Raw genomic sequence first — 18535 nt, 5'->3', positions numbered from 1 at the left:
CAATAGGAGATTACCGACTGAAGATTGGCTTGTACTCCTCCCTTGAGGGTTGGGTATGATTTCGTATTGTTTTCATGTCTTTGCATAAGCTTTGATACATCATTTATTCATGCTTTAGATCACATTGCATCTTGATTTAGAGCATTTACATTATCATTTGTAAGCAATTAGGGTTTACTTTCTAGGTTGCTCTAGTTTGCTTTCTTGCATTTTGGACCTTGCACACACACTAGGTCTGCACACACAATACATTTTACAAAACAACTTGGCTATTCGTGGAGGTGGAAATCACCGAAGCGGGGGTTTGACTAAGGCAAAACCCTATATGGCCGCCCCTCCCCCTTTTTCAGATATTATTGCAGGTTTCGGGATTCGGACGACGCCGAGGGATACAGATCCGGAGAGAGAAAGTTGGAACAGCACTCTGTGTGAAATTGCAGAGTAGGAGACTGGGACAGGGGCGCTGGGCGCCCTGGTCCTGCCAGGACAGGGGCGCTGGGCGCCCTGGTCCCTGGGACAGAGGCGCTGGGCGCCCTGGTCCTCCGGACAGACAGTTTGCAGACAGTTTGCAGACAGTGTTTCAGGGTGCAGAACAGTGGTTTCCGGTGCAGTTTTCAGGATAGTGGCGCCCGCGCCCCCGTCCCGAACATTTTCAGTCCAATTTTGACTCCGGGTACATATCTGCATTCTTATTTCATCCTTGTACTTACAGCTATTCATTGTTTAATCTCAATTCTGCAATCTTGTTATTAGTTCATACTTGCATTTTGAGATTAGGGTTTGAACTTGCATTACTTGATCTTACAATTTCAACAAGGGAATAGAAATCCTAATAGATATCCCGTGGCTCTCTCTTTCACAAAAAGAAGTAGCCAATTGTGCGATATCTCTAGGCTCTTTCATATTCCGTAATGTGTGTCAAAAGGTAGGATTAAGGCATGATAACCTAGTCTCGCTTTTTCCCCTACACAATTTAAATATAACATATATTAAATATTGTTCAAGTTATTGTAAATTTAAACATAATATATAATATATAGTTTATAATTTTTACTTTAATAAATACAAAATACTATTGCACTTTACTTTGCATAAAGTTTAATATATATTACTAGCTAACATTGCTACTAGTGTATATATATATGCGTCTTCTTTGAGGCTCTTTTTTTTAATCAAATTTACACCCTAAATTTAAATAAATGCTCTTAACATATCTCCATCTATCTATGTATCTATTTATTTATATAGATAGATATAAACATAAACAGGTAAAATACAATTATTCAAAGATTAAAAAAATAAATTCTAAAATAAAATTAAAGAAGTGAATTCTCTTTCCTCCCAACTCGTGTTTTCCAAACAAATTAATCAAAACAAAGATGATATAGATGATATCTCTGTCTACGGCGGAACGTTGTTTCTAAGTTGGGTTTAACCCATTGAAATCAAAAAAATTCGGGAGTAAATAATTTCAAATTACCGCGAGCAAAATTGCCGCGGATTTTACAAGCGTAGAGAAGATGCGTTACATTCATTGCTTTCGCTTTATTTTATACCGATAAAAAAATGAATAGCCTATTCTTAGCATTTCTTGAGGAAACAGATTGATCAAATAAAAATAATAAATCTCGCCTTAATTTAATTTATACCTACTAGAGAATCCATAGCTGACTGTAACTTTTTCTTAAAAAAACAAAGCCATTAAATCATGCGCATTAAAGGGAAAAATACTTTTCTTAAACGAATGAAGCGATTAAATTATGCACATTATAGGCAAAAATGCTTTTTCATAAACAAATAAAGCGATTATAAATCATGCACTTAAAAGGGAATAATACCTTTTCCTTAAACAAATAAAGTGATTGAATCATGCATCTTAAAGGGAATAATACGTTGTTTTTAATCATGATATTCTAAAGACAAAATTGATTGAGATGTTCTGCTATACAATTATTGCTCATTCAGTCACATCAGACCTCATTGAAAGAGAACAAGATGACATCAGCATGATCACGTCACTTGTATATCAAAGGTTATAAATTCGCTTCTATGGAGTCTCAAAATATGCAGTGGTGTAAGATTATTGGGGTGTTTATCATCACTTCTTAGTATCTTAGATCTGAAAAAGCTTAAGTTATTATTGTTTTGCCGTAGTTCTTAAAATTCTTCTAACTGATATTAGAGTTAGAAAGTAGATTTAGCAGTAGTAATGGAGTTGTTCAAATCTCAATCTAAATTAGTTCTAGAGAATGTGCTCGCAATGAAGGGCGGCCATAAAGAGTCTAGTTATACTGTTAATTCTCTTTCAGTTCAGGTATCTTGATTCTTTATACTCATTTTTTTTTGTGGGAGGAGATAAAAAAGATAAATTAAACCATTGGGGTTCTAGTTATATTGTTAATTCTCTTTCAATTCAGAGATATCGATGATATTTTTTTTTTTGGGAAATGATAAAAAAGATAAAATTATATTAATCTTGAAAATTGAAAGATTTACATGAAGATTTTATAGCAAGAGATCTAAAGAGGTTTGTTGCAGATCCAACTCCACCAAGTCTCATAAGAATATTTAATAAAAAAAAAACTAGAATAATTAGAATACATCAGAAAAGTATCACAGTAGCCTTTTCTTTTGAAATCGTGATTTTTAAAGTAGATTGTAGGAGCTTTCCAGTTTTCATTCTCGAATTTCTCAATGCAGAATATATGTTTTTTTTCCTTTAACATTGAATGTATTTTTTCGTTTGACGTGTTCACTCTCAGTGATCAATAACTAGAAAAAGGAATATGATATTTGATATTGTTTTTTATGGGTGTAGATAAAGATTGTTCGGGCTGTGAAACCAATTCTGGAGCGTAGTATTCATGAGAACATGATATTGAAGCTGAATGAAGGAGGCATATTTAAGATAGCAGATTTCGGGTGTGCCACCGGATGGAATACTCTTCTTGTAGCAGACACCATTGTCAGAGCTGTGCAACGCACATTTGGAGAAACAGAGGAACCAGAATTTGAAGTTTATTTTGTTGATCTTCCTTCCAATGATTTCAATTCACTGCTTCGAATGATGCCTCCAGCCCAACAAACCTGTGCCGATGCAGAAAATGATGGTGATGACAATCCAGTGGCTACAAGATCTTATTTTGCAGCGGCTGTTTGTGGGTCATATTTCAGACGTCTATTCCCAAGGAAAAGCCTGCATTTCTGCCACTCTTCTCTCAGTCTCCAGTGGCTTTCAAAGGTGGGTAATAAACCCTAACTTGTGCATATATGAATTTGGTATAGTTTTCTCATGATAAGAGGTAAATGCAGGTGCCAGAGAGTGTTCAACAGACAAACTCACCTCATGTGTACGTTTCAAGTGATTGTGAGGAGGCAGTCGGATTTGCGTATCTGCAGCAATTTGACATAGACTTCACATTGTTTTTAAATGCTCGGACAGAAGAGACAGTTGATGGGGGGTGCGTGTTTATATCTCTGGTGGGTCGCAATGGAGAGACACACATAATGGAGGAGCAAGGAACACTAGGAGATATCGCTTGTCACTTTGAATACGCATTCCAGGAGCTAGTGAATGAGGTAGATATGAAAGATTCTTTTCTTCTACCATATTTCTTGTTTTGTTCTTCTTCAATGAAATAATGTTGTATTTTGTTTACATGGAGCAGGGTTTTATTGAGAAAGAGAAGTGGGAATCCTTCAATCTACCCTGCTTTGGTCCAAATCCGGAAGAGTTTGAGAGCATAGTTAAGAGGCAAGGCTCGTTCAGGATGGAGAGTGTAAGGGTGTTGGGAGAATTTCCTTTGCATCCCGTGACAGAGGTGATGAAAGGGGAGGAAGAGGCGTTTGGGAGAAGTGTATTGAATCATTATAGAGCACTTTTTGAGAATATTGTGGAAGCTCATTTTGGATGTGAGCGTTTGACAAATGAATTCTTTCTAAGAATTGGTAAAAGAGCAGCTGATAAGTTTGAGGAGTATCTCTTTAATCAAATAGAGTTGGTTGTTGCCTTTCTCATCAAAAAATGAGTTCTAATAATTGTAAAAGAGGGGCCTTTATATTTGAAGTGTATCTCTTTAATCATATGGAATTAGTTGTTGTATTTCATTTTTTTAAAAATAAGTCACTTGGTTTGATGGGAAAGTCTATTTTCTAGGTACCTCGATAGTGCTGAATTGAAATCTTCATCTTGATGATGAATCACACAGTCAAATCCAGAAACTGCAGAAAGAAACATAATGGATTGTGGAAAACTGATATCTTCAAAAACCAATTGTATGAGGTAAATAAGGATCATTGAGTTGTTAGACCTAGAAGAATAAAGAAAAATTTCTTATGATGAAATAGTAGGTGGTGGTTTCACAAGTAAGAAGTAGTATACGACTTTAAGATAAAAGATCATGTTTTGAAATGATATTAGGACATAGAAAAACTTAGATATGACTAAATATCATTAAATCTAGAGCTATTCATATAATATTGTAGCATATAAATATACTAATTCTATAATGAAAATCCATAGATTTTGTTAATACTATATCTTTCAAAAATAAAAGATATTAAGAAGAAGAAAACTCTTGAAAGGGAGAAAAATAATCAAACAATTGATTCCACAAAGTGGAAACTTCTAAGCGTGTGCCTAATTTCAATACATGATGCTACTAAAATTTATGTTATATTCGTGATTAATTATGGAGACAAGACAAGGAATCTAAGATCCTTGGTTACATGTCATAGGAAGAGACTAAAACATGTGAATGCTTTAATAAAGAAAGAAAGCATTAGGTTGAAGGAAATGTGCTAGCTCAAACAAAGATGTATCATAGCAATGGAGGCTTATTTTTTGTATATTTGTGATAATGACAAGTGTAACATTTTGAAATAAAATTATACTAGCAATCACACCTTAGTGTGCAATGGGTACACCGAAGAGTTGTGGAGGGTCAAGTAGGGAAATTTTGGTGTATTTCTTTGTATACATTTGTGTTGTAGATGAGGTCAATTTGAAGACAAAGATGGAGAGGTAGAGAGATGTAGAGAAAGATAGAGATAAAGATGAAGAGATAGGGAAATAAAGAGGGAGAGGTAGATAGGAATAGATATAGAGAAAAAGGGGGAGGGAGAGATATAAATCATGAGATAGAATGATAAAGAAATACAAATATAATAAGATATATAGAGGGGAAGAGATAGAGAGACAAAGAGATAAAGAAACATAGAGAGAGACAAACAAAGAGAGGGAGAAAAATAAATAGTAGAGATAAAGGTATATAGGTTGAGGTAGAGAGAGGGAGAGATCTAGAGATATATAGGAGGAGAAAGGGAGAGAGTGGTAAAGATAGAAAGATAGATAGGGGATAAGGAGCGAGAAACAAAGGGAGAGATGGGGAGAAATAACCTTAGAGGATGGAGATTATTTTGAATTCTCTAGCGTTGATAAAAAATTATCCTTTTTATCTACGAGCACTTGAGATTAATGAATTTCCAATTTGAATCAATAAGATAACTTTTTTATCCTTTAAATCAAGAACCCTCCTACTGATTGGTCTTTAGTCTTTCAATAGTTATCCAACAAAAAATATTGTAGACATTAATTCAAGGAGGAGCTATACATATGTTAGAAGAAGAAATGCCTCTCATTGGTTGCCTATCAATGGAAATGTGCTTAGGCTCCATTGAAGATAGAGATCAACCTGAATGTGTTACGATAGTGATCAAACAAGCTCAATCACATACCAACACATCAATTATGTATGAAAATTATAATAGTTCAAAAAGGTCCTATTGAACCCGAGTCAATATGGTATGTCATATTTACATACATATCAATGCATTTGTTTTGATGATGTTTTATTAGATTTTATTGCTAATCATGGTTTTGCTTTCATTTATGTAGGATTTGATAATAGAAAGAGAGCCTACTATGGAGTTAGTGGGGGCACCTATAATTTTTGATATTTTTGCTACTTATGGAGAAGTTGATCCAAGTCCTATTAGTGGTGAACAAGTAACATCGTCTATAGATCTAAGAAAATACGTGAATTGAGATGCCATCCATTTTAGAGACGTCTTGAATAATTTAATTGTCAATATGTTTATGCAAGGAGAATTCACTACCCCTCCTTTTAGTGCATTGTTATTTAAGAAGAAATGTTAATCTTGAGATGCACATTTGAGAATTTAAAATACGAGTAGTAGTGAAGTGGTGAAGTGAAGCATTCTAAAGTTAATCATTTAATTAGAAAATATTAAAATGTTCACATTGATAAAATAATGAATTCATGGTCAAAATTTCATTACAATTATTAAAAATGTATTATTTAAGTGGATTGGTAGGAAAACTAAATATTCACATTGATCAAAATAATGTAATCATGATCAAAGGTTCATTACAATTATTAAAGATATATTATTTAAGTGGATTAGTGAAAAATTAATCATAATAATTTATATTATATTAAACCAAATATTATATTTAATAATAAATAGATATATTTAAATTAAATAACAAATTTAAGATTATTTGACAAATAGAAAATAATTTAAATCATAAATCATAAAATTTAATCTTTATTATTATTTAAATTATTTAAATGTAATCAATTCATCAATAAAATTGATTTAATATGATTTTTTAGATTTAAAAATACATATTAATATTAATTTATTATAATATAAATAAATATAATTTAATTAGGAATTTACAAATTAAATTATAACTAAACAAAATGGCCCAGTGTATACAAGTGCATTTACAAAATCTATCCAATTATTTAAAAAAAAAATTCTAAAACAAATAAAAACTAATAAACATATATAAAAATAGTAAATAGAAAGTAAAAAATGCCATAACGGAAAAGTAGGTCTATTTTCCATCGTTCATTTAAGAGAATTCTACATACATTTCATTTTATGAAAATAAATACACGGTAAGGTTTACCATATGCACACCAATAAATTCTGCCTAAAAAATGTTAAAAACCTTGAAAACATCTTCATCATTATTAATACAATTTATTCATCGAAAGGTATTAATTAGTCTGCATGAAAAGCGAGAATCCGTAAAAAGAGATCAAACAGACACGATCTACTCTATCATCTTGCACACTTCTAAAGAGTTTAAGACCATCCGATTTACAAATGAAGGTTCTCTTTGTCGTAAGGGACACTTTTGTGTAAAAATAGTTATGCATTTTCAGTAATAAGTCTTTTATTTCAAAATTGGGTCAAATATACATACGCAAGGAAAGGATTTCTCAAAAAAGCATATCAAGGATAAAGTTGTAATAAATGTTTAAACTTTTTGGTGTCATTTTTCATAAGTTGATTAAATCATAGTTTTGGAAGCCTTTTCGATAATAGAAGTGAATTTGATTTTGAATTTTTCGATTAATTTAGTCACGTCCATTAATGTAAGTAAAAAATTTAATGTGTCTTTATGAAAATTTTAGGAGAAAGATTTTGTTGATCTCTAACAAAATTATGCAATATTTTTCTATTTTTTATTTACTTACTATTTTAGAGTTTCAAGATCACGAGCTTTCTCCTTTGAACTTATGTTTACTAATCTACATAGTAATATGAAATTCTATATGTGTTGAACTTTCTCCTTTGGACAGGCCTGATGATCCTAAAGGCATGCATGCATTACCGATTCACAACGACCTCGCCCTTCATATAATTGCATTCTAGAAAATCAGTTCTTTATATGTGCTATTATTAGAATGATCGGTCAAGATAAGTCTACAAAGTCAGCTCTTTATATGTACGTGAGTTTTTAAAATGTTAAGATAACAAAACAATATTAAGATCTCTTTTCGTTTGTTGGTTGATTGTTCAGCTTTTATATAATTGCATTCTTATTTATTTTTATGTTTGAGTTGATAGGAGAGCAAGTTGCAGAATAATTTTGTGTAGATATCGTTTTTCTTCTCGAAATTTCTTCTTGAAATTTTAGAATGACAAATGGCAACGACATTCTATCTCGGAATTAGTAGAAGTAGGATTCATCGAGCCTATGGATCAAAATGATTTAAATGAAAGGACAATAAATCAGCATATTCAGTTGAAAGAAGAGAAGAAGAAGAAAAAACGAGCTCTCTTCACCATCCAATTCACATTGGATATTTCAATTTTTTTTCATATTGGTGGTATGATGAAGTCAAAAGGTGTATGAGAGGCTATACAGATTGCATACCAAGGTTCTGAAAAAACAATATTTGTAAGACTTCAAACCTTTCGAATAAATTCTGAAAATCTAAAGATGAAAGAAGTCAAGTCTATTCATGAATTTATTACTAGTGTATGCTCGAAAGATTGACACCTGCGAGAGAGACACAAATAGCTTAAACACACTCTTATTTGTGAGGAACCGGTTATTACTAAGAGGGGGGTGAATCAGTAATAACAATAAACTTTAAAACTTTAACAACCACCAATTTTTTTTTTCAAAACAACTCATAAATAGTACTCGTACGAACTGAAATTGTACCGCTAATCAGATTTATCAAATTGTTCTTCTAAGTGTTCATCAACATGCATGTAATAGAAAGATATCAACTAAACACATAAGAAATCAATCAACACATGAACACTAGTATTTTCACATGGAAACCCAAATGGGAAAAACCACAGTGGGAATCGGTACCCACAAGTTTTTTGCACTCTTTTGGAATGTACCCTCTTAGGAGCTTAGCTCGGTTAGGAGTAGACCCTGTTAGGAGTCCCCTGGTTAAGGAATTTACCTCAGCCTTGTTAGGAGCTTTACTCTGTTAGGAGTAACCTTGTGAATTGATTCAAATCCCAAGCTAATGAGTCACTCGGTGAAGGGATTTATACAATCAGGAGTGTCAGGACCTACCCGGTTAAGGGATTTTGTGTTTGCGGCAACTGTTAGGGAACAATAGATGTATGATGTAGAAATAGAACACTCAGCTTGCTTGTGCAGATCCTTTTCTATTCCAATCTGCATCTCTCTTGTAGACACATACACTGGTTCAGCCACACACTCTTCCTTTGATCACCCACACAGTTAATCATCATAGACTTACCCGAAATAGACTACAACTTAGTCGGTTACAAAACCCTAACCTCATACTAAGATTTACATCATAAATTATCACATTTCTTTACAAATTATTACAGATCATCATATAGATCATTACAATCAATTACAAATAAATTACAGCCATTGAATGATCACCACACATTGATATGATAAACTTCCAAACCCTTAGCTCATTCTACTAAGCACTTCACTCATTCCCAAGAAATTCACTCTTTGATCGCGCCAAAAACAATATTTTATCACTTCACGTGGATTTAGCCTTGTCATCACCATCTTACAAACATAATGTAACACACCTTCGAACTTAAAATCATTACTAGTAATGAGGTTTGAATACTAGTTCTTAAACCGTACTAAAACCCTATAGAAAATACATCAGTCAATCACAAACATGACTTCCGGTAGCCAAAACATGGTACGATTCTTTTCATAACCTCATTGCAATGTTACCAAGACATATTCCAAACCACAACACCAAATTCCTCATCAATCTCAAGATCCAATTATTTAAGCATAACATAGTTTCACATTTACCGGTTAAAGTCCTATTTGCTAGTTAATTGTCATATCCATTCCATAGCTTTCCTGTCAATCATAGATGACTTAGATAACATGATAGAACAATGTAACCATAGTTGCAATCAATGATAACACAAACTGATCATGAAATCATCAAACAACATCTCAATTATAGCATCACTAATAGTCCTTATACCTGTTCTTCAATATCATCAAAGGTTATGCCAATATGCCAACATTCTCCCCCTTTGGCATTGATGGTAACACTGCAAAATCTCATCATGCTGAACTGAACTGATCGGTTATGTACTTTCTCTTCTGCTCAATATCTCCTTTCTATTTCTTCTGCCGGTTATCTAGTTCTTCTTCTCATGGCTGATCTACAACTAATTCTCCTCCTCCTTTGACAGAAATGCCAAAGGTGCAAATATCACTATTGTCTTCATCTTTGTTTATAAGTAGCCCACTTCACATCAATCAAAAGCTAAAATATATTCAATGAATTCACTGGATTGATGCATCACTAGCATATTAGTTTATCTTGTGTAGGGGTATAACCCCTAATCTACCTCTGAGATATTCAAAAGTTGTCTTAGGCAAAGGTTTAGTGAATATGTCTGCTTATTGCTTTTTGCTAGACACATACTCTATTTTTACTTTCTTCTCCTGTACTCTTTCCCTTAGAAAGTGATACTTCAACTCAATGTGGTTTTTTCTTGCATGTAATATATGGTCTTTTGAAATATTAAGAGCACTAGTGTTATTACAATTAATAGTCACCGATTCAAGCATGTCTTCCTTAAAACCTTCCAAAATATGTCTCATCCATATAGCGTGAGTACAATTCATTGATTGTGCCACATATTTTGCTTCAGTTGTAGATTGTGAAATATAAGATTGTTTCTTTCTTATCCAGGACGCCAATCTTGTTAGTTTTAGTGGTCAGACTTAAGTAAACTCAGAAATTAACTTAAATGTAAACACACAAGAGACACAAAACACAATATACCTTGGGAAAACCTCCCTCTTGGAGGAAAAGCCTAGCATCAAAAATCCAAATCAAAACCCTTTAGTATGAGCAAATTACAATTACAATAAGGATCAAATCACTTACCTGATAAGAATTCCAATCTAGGGTAGTGCTCTGTCAATATGTATTCCTTTATGTGCAGACCCTAATCTAAAGATGCATAGGCAGGGTTTCAGTTGTAAGGTAGATGATTGTCACAGCTTGATATCGCCCAACAAATCTGCCAATAAGTTTGCTACTTGAAGATGCACAGATTTGAACTGGAATGGAGCTTGACATGCATGATATTTAGCACATATGTGAAGGAGATCTACAATCTGGTCTGGCATACAAATTCGCCCAGCTGTTATGAAGGAATTCATCGATTTTGTGAAGACAATTTTGCTATAGAAGCATAGAGAGGATATTCACTAGGGCAGAATGTTTTATTGCTAGGAATGATTGATTGAATGTATATATATGTTTTCCATGATTGAGTCAACTGTTATATAGAAGACTCAATCCTCTTACATAGGTCGGCCTAGCCTCATTAGGCCAACTTCTTTATATTATTTTCCCTTTGACAAGGTTGGTGCCCAAATCAAGTTACATTTTCCAATTGGGCCCAACCCAATAATTTCATTACAAGTTATATAAATAATTTCATATCACACATTTCATTTGGGACTGGAATCAATTACAAGTTACATTATGAGTCTCCCTTGCATTTAATTTAATCATGAGTTACATGGTGTGATTTTGGGCCCAGCCCAATAGTAATTTAATTGCAAAAGTTATATACCAAATTTGAATTACATTTATGCAACATTTAAATTTAAAACATAATTTGAGCTAGCTATAATTTCAACACTCCCTCTTAGCTAGGGAGGATTCAACCAACTATCCAAGTCATAGTGTAGTAATGGATCATGGACTTTTCCATGAAATTCATCTTACATTTCCTGCAGAGGATGAGTGCACAGTTGCAAGATCAATATACAGATATACATCATGAACTTTGTTCATGATATCCATCTTGCATTTCTCGTAGATGATGGATCCACCTTGGATTGCGTGTAGAGGGTGAGAAGAGGTCTTACACCTCAAAACTTATCTACTGAGAAGAATAACCTACCACCTTGCTTTTCGCAGAGGGTGGTTCCACCTTGCATTGCTCACAGAGGGTGGAGGAGGTCTTTCACCTCAACCTTCTCCCAAAGAAGGATCAAATGCCACTTTGCATTATGTGCAAAGGGTGACTCCACCTTTTATTACCTACATAGGGTGGAAGGGGTCTTTCAATTCAACCTTCTCCCAGAGAAGGATCTGTAGTCACATAAATCTGTCCACTTAATTAAATGAATACTTAGTATTTATTTGATTATTTAACCATCAATTAATAATTAATTAAATTAATATTTAATTAATTCATCTTAACCCTCTTCTCCTATTAATTAATTAAATTATTCAATTTATTTGATTTAATTCACTTAACCAAATTCAGACCATTAATTAAATAAATAAATCATATTTATTTAAATAAATATTCTCTCACATTTAAATAAATTAATATTTATTTAAATCCCCCAAAATCCCACCTCTCACATTTAAATAAATAAACATTTATTTAAATCACCTTTATCCTCCACCCACTTGTATTTTCCTACAAAAGCAAGTTGCACAATTATTTTAAATAAATAATTTATTTAAATCACCTTTATCCTCCACCCACTTGTATTTTCCTACAAAAGCAAGTTGCACAACTATTTTAAATAAATTATTTATTTAAAATCCTATTTATCCTCACCCACTTGAAACATTTAATGGTTTCCCTTAAAGTATTCAAACTTGATGGCTTCCTTCTATAGTCTTCTTAAGACTTTAATGGTTTTCCTTAAAGTCTTCAAGCCTTTAATGGTTTCCCTCAAAGTCTTCAAGCATTTTAGTGCTTTATCTTCATTTTTCTCATAAATAAATTAATATTTATTTGAATATTTATCCAAATGCAAATTACACCATTTAATTGAAATAAATGATTTTATTTTAATTGAAAATACCAAAATTTCTCCCACTTGCATTTTCCTACAAAATCCACTTGCATGCCTAAACCCCTTCTAGAATTTTCTAATCACTTCTAAATAACCTAACCCCTTCTCTAAACTTTGTCACATTCCTAAGCAAAAGGGAAGTCACTTCTCAAACCCTCAAAGTCTTTGATAACCATTAAAGGCTTTCAACCTTCAACCACTAAATGGCTCAAAGTCTTTGATAACCATTGAAGGCTTTCAACCTTCAACCACTTAATCCCCAAAGTCTCCAATAACCATTAATGGTTACCTCAAACCCTCCCACATGGTTAAAACATTTGTTTTGACTCAACCTCTACCCAACACAAAGGTCTCATCAGGCCATTAATGCTTTGACCATGATTATCTCTTAAACATTTCCACAAAGGTTTATCCTTGGATTAACTCTTAATCCAGTGGGTAATCTTAATTTGGACTTGACCCTTAGCCTCTAGATAACCATGAGGTCTTCTCAGGCCTTTAATGCCTCCAACCTCTTCTCTCAACCCAATCCTATGTTGACACTTGTCACCATTTTATTGGTGCCAATTGTGCACATGGATCCCCAACTTTCAATCCTAACCCTTGTTAAGATTACTCAATCTTAACCCTTCATTTCCCCATTTCTTCTATAAATAGAACCCTTCTCCTCAAGCAAAAAAGAGGCATTAGAGTATTGTTGTTATACTGGCATTAGCATAGAGCTTTTTCATAGCATCACTATCTACTCTTGCATAGTATTTGCTTATCATATTCAACCATCTTGAATCTCCATATGGCATCCATGGCTAGTGCTAAAAGCTGAGAGCTACACTCATTTGGGACTTGGAGAGGAGAGGAACAAGGGAGGAGCAACTATGAGCATCTTGATTAGCTATTTTATTCTATGTTTATATGCTTTCTATTTCATGCTTAAAATCTCTCTTGATATGCCTGTTTAGGATAATCTTTTGTTGCTAACACTAATGTTTGTTTCTTGTGCTCTTGTGTGTGTTGCCATCAAACAGATTTTCTAATCCTTTTTGCAGAGCATCATTTGGTGAACTCGACGTGAATCCAAACACCAAAAAGATCAACTTTTTTTTTTAACCAATAACATGTTTGAATGTTGAAAATGTCACACAGGTTGTGCTTTTGACACTGTTTTGGTGCGTTTGACATTATTTTGGCGCTATTCACCCTGTTTCAGTGTTTTTTCCTTCTCTGTTTTTCCCTTTCTTTTAGTGCGTTTGTGTTAAATAGTGCCTCTGTTCAAATGCAGACTAGCGCTATTGTAACAAAACGTTGTACAAATCACCTTGTAAGCAAAAAAAAATAAAAAAAAATGTTAGGCTTGTAGAAGCCCACCAAATAGGCGGATTTTACTAACTATTTTTCTCTTTTGTGCAGATTTAAATTAGATTAAAAAGTAGATTTATATTTTTTACTAACTTGGTTTTGAAGTTGGTTTTAAAAATGAATTCACTTTTTATTTTGGTTTACAATTAACTTCACATTTCAAATTTGGGCTTTTAAAAAAGAATCACACATTTGTTTGGGGCTCTTAAAAAGAATTTCATTGTTCCAAGGTAAAAAGAACCACAAACTTATACAAAAACAACTTTATTTTTTTTGCAAGTTAGGAAACAAACTTCGTTTTGGTGCTTAAAATCAACAAGGTAAATTTTATTTCTTGCATCAAGATAAAACTCACAATCCACACTTCCATTTTTGGTGCAAATAAAATTCACAATCAACTTGTCTCATTTTTAAAGCAATTTTACTTCATGCAAACGTGTTTTTCATTAAGTTGACCAGGATTTTCAAATTCTAGTTTACTCAAACAATTGCCTTTGAAAATTAAAAAGAACACCATGATTGTTGGAGCAACATCTCCAAATAGTTAGATCACATTGCAATGATAGATTAAAAAGAACAAGTGTTTTTCGTGCTTGGCACACTTGTGCAAAGAGTTGGTCGAGTGGTCCTACTTCTAACACACACTATCCTCTCCCTTGGCTTTCATGGTCCTAGGTGCAAGAGAAAAGTGTTAGTAACACTCAGAATTTTATCTTTTTAAGAGAGGTCTGCCAAGAGACACATCACTCTTGGGAACGACCTTGAGTGGTAAATCCTTCAAGCCGCTATAGAAATCAGGTGTGAGCAAAAGCTGTAGCCTTGGGTATAGCTGTTCCTATAGTGTAACTGGCCGAAAGGACAAATGGGCCCCACCACCAGTTACAAGGCTCTTGAGTGAGTCACTACAGAATGAACTTATGTCCAAAATCATCGAACATGACTAAACACCTTTAAGTAGTAGCCCACCCGTTCTATTGATTGAGGATATTTGTGATATAATTTAGTGCAAGAGCATAGATGGTTTTTCTCCGAAGATACTCACCATACATATTTCCTTCAGTAGAAACATAGCTTTTTGAAAAGTCACTTGTGGCTTGATAAAAGTGGTGACTCCCCCATCATAGGGATCATCTATTTGTTATGCTCATGCAAGACTTAGTATATCACATCCTTACTTGCCAAGGCGGGATTCATAAGGTATGTAGTACCAAAGTCGAAGAAATATCAAGATGTGGGCTAAATTTATCACAACTGGCCATTTGACCTTAGGGATAAAAAGTGTTTGAAGTGTGTTCATTTTAGTCAAGACCAAGTGCAAATTGAGCTGACTTCAGGCTTTGGAAATACACCTTAAAATACATCTAAAGGAAGGGTTATATAAAAGTCCAAGGATTGGGTTGATCTAGACCCATACTTATTTGTGCCTTTGAGGAAACATTCTTGTGTTTGTGTGCTTGCTTTGTTTTCTTGTCAAAGAAAAATCAGAAAATCACTTCCCAAAAACAAAGTATTCATCCAACCAAACATCTGTCAAAACAACCAAAAACATCAAAAACAAGGTACAAACAACAAAGAGTCAAATTTTATGACCATTCTTCACATCTTGCGAAAGAAGAAGCGTCATCATAATATCAACTTGAAAAGAAGACCATTGAGCTCAAAGGCTTTGATCAAAAGGAGGAAATTCTTCTATATAAATAGACAAATCTTTGTCTCACATAGAGTCTTTCTGTGTCACATGCGTCTCTACCTTCAAGGCAAAATAAACGAATTTGATTCCGAATCATTGAACCGCAGAGCTTTTATGCAATATAGAGCTCTGAGTTATCACAAAAACCGAGGAAAGATTAATCCCAACTTCTTCCCAAACATCTGTATCACATACAACACAGCTCGAGAAATACCACCAACAGCTGAAAGGGAAGAGATAGAGTTTGTCCCATTTGTAACACAAAGTTTTTATTGAAGTTGAAAACATTTTCATCCATCATCTCACTCATACATCATCACTTCATCATCAATCCATCCCAACTCTCAAAACATTAAGAGGTTCTTGTCCCAAGTTCTCTTTTAGATATTGCTTGAAATCAAACACATCACATCACTTTTTAGATTGTTTCTACATCTAGGATAAGCTCATCCTAAGAGACACATCTACGCAGGTTAAAACTAGTTCATGAGTGAATCTTCTCATTACTAGGTAGTTAAATCTGTAACACATCTCAGATTTCTCTACACCTTATCACATCAAAACTTATCAAACAAACAAGCAATTCAAAGAAGGAATTTCGGTTACATCCACCTTAAAGGTGTTAGAGATCCACGTGCAACACAATTCACCAACCATCAATCTCTCATTTCAACAAAAACTCATCATCATTTTCACACAACTTCAACAAAAAACTTATAAACAAAATGGCCAAAACCCGATCACAGTCCAGGCAATGAGAAATAGAAAGGGAAGAAGAAGAAGAGGAAAATCTCAATGAATTTCAAGAAGCACTTGGAGGAAATGCAGATGACGAAAACCCAAGTACTCCCACTCCTCCAACAATAGAAAGGGCTCAGCATAACCCTCTCTTTAACAGACTTTTTGACGAAATACTCAGGAGCAATGCAGATGCTCACTTCTTAAGACTCGCTCAAGAAGGAGCAAAACTCCCCTTTGAATTTGATCTTGCTCAATTAAGACAAGCATCAGAAAGACAAAGTCACCATGAAGAGGAAAGAGGTAGAGATCCCATCAGATATAACATTCCTCGAGGTAACCCACCACCTCCTCCTCCAAATGAAATGGAGATGTTGCGGCAACAAGTCGAGAATCTCACCCAACAGCTTCATAGTGGTGTCAAGACTAACCAATTCTCACTCAATGACATTTGTCCCTATCCTTTTGATAGGAATCTTTACATGCCACCATTTCCACGAGGATTCGAAACACCCAAATTTGAAAAATATAGAGGAAAGGGGGATCCCCGCGATCATGTCTGAGAATTTCATTCCGCTTGTCTCGAAGTAGCATATGAAGACACATACCTAATGCGCCTTTTTCCCCAGAGCTTGGGAGGAACAACCACATCATGGTTTTCCCGACTACCAGGTGGCATTAGAACATTTGAGGAACTTATCCAAAAATTCCTCACTCATTACTCTCATAACATTGAACACGACATCACCATGGTTGATCTGTGCAACACCAAACAAAAACCAGGTGAACTATTCTCAGTATTCCTGCAACGATGGCGCCAAATGTCTAGCAGATGTTCTCTTCAGTTACCTGAATGAGAACTAGAGGAAATATTCATTTCCAACTTAAACGAAGAAATGGAATTTCACCTGGATGTCAAAGACACAGACTATTTTAATGATATGATCACCAAGGGTTTGAAGTGTGAACGGGCACTCATTAAGAAAGGACTCATCAAAATATTTAATGAACCAAAAGATGGTCCTCGCCCGCGCTTCAATAGTGATAAACCAAGCTTCTGGAATAAAAACAAGAATATCATCAATGATGGGGTTATGGATGCCCGGACTATCCAAAACGTACAACCTGTGGTTTGGTTTACAGGACAAAATCCTCCACCTCAGAACAACACAAATGTTCCTTCAAATCAAGGTCGCATCACATCTCATGATGAACCAAGATCCCGTCAGTAAAAACAAAAACACACATACACTCCCTTAGGGGAACCCATTGAAACAGTATTGCGACAACTCATTTCTCAAAATTTGGTCACTCTACCTAAACTATCAAACTATGAGCCTCAGGTCAAACTGGCATGGTGGAGAGATACTGAACACTATGAGTTCCATCAAGGGAGAGGGCACAAGACAAGTAATTGTCACCGATTGAAAGATCTCATTCAGGATCTTATTGATCGAGGAGAAATTGAAATTGAAGGACATGACCCAAAAACAACAAATAATGATCATCTGATGTTCAAAAATCCACTTCCATCACAAGATCAAAGGGGTCCTTCCACTTCCAGGCGAGGCACTGATACCACTGATTATACACAGGCTGCGTATAATTACACTGTAAATCATCTGTATGATGCCAGTGAACAAGTTGCAACTATAACCTTCAAAAATCCCAACTCAAATTGCAATGTTGTTACATGTCGTGGCAAAGTTACCATAAAGGCAGCTCCACAAGGCACCACCTCCATCCCAAAGCAGTACAACCTTGTGGAACAATTAGACAAAACGCCTGTGCTTATATCTATTTTAGAGCTTTTGCGCCTATCACCATCTCATAAAACTATCTTGGATCAAGCCCTCCAAGAAGTGTCAGTCCCTACAAATCTGAATATAGACCAATTTCAAGCCATGGTTGGAAGTCTAAAGTCCTCACCTTGTCTCACTTTTTCCGAAAGTGACAACTCTTCCTTCCAGCAACCTCATAACGCTTCGCTACACATTGAAGGCTTTATCAACCAACATAGGATCAAGCGAGTCTTGATCGATAATGGAGCAGGCCTGAACATTTGTACACTACAGTTGGTCACAGCATTGGGCTATGCCAGTAGAATC

The 18535-nt window shown here is 34.5% G+C and overlaps 1 protein-coding gene across 1 annotated transcript; it reads left to right on the top strand.

Moving 5' to 3' along the window:
• The first annotated feature begins 2209 nt into the window (after window positions 1–2209).
• On the top strand, window positions 2210–4028 carry LOC131043098 (indole-3-acetate O-methyltransferase 1-like). The gene is made up of 4 exons (XM_057976444.2): window positions 2210–2314; window positions 2819–3154; window positions 3313–3579; window positions 3669–4028. The coding sequence occupies exons 1-4, from the start codon at window positions 2210–2212 to the stop codon at window positions 4026–4028; spliced, it is 1068 nt and encodes a 355-aa protein (XP_057832427.2).
• Window positions 4029–18535: the final 14507 nt, after the last annotated feature.

Source organism: Cryptomeria japonica, chromosome 5 (assembly GCF_030272615.1).
Source record: "Cryptomeria japonica chromosome 5, Sugi_1.0, whole genome shotgun sequence".
NCBI classification, from domain to species: domain Eukaryota; kingdom Viridiplantae; phylum Streptophyta; class Pinopsida; order Cupressales; family Cupressaceae; genus Cryptomeria; species Cryptomeria japonica.
This window is presented reverse-complemented; position numbering and strand designations above follow the sequence as displayed.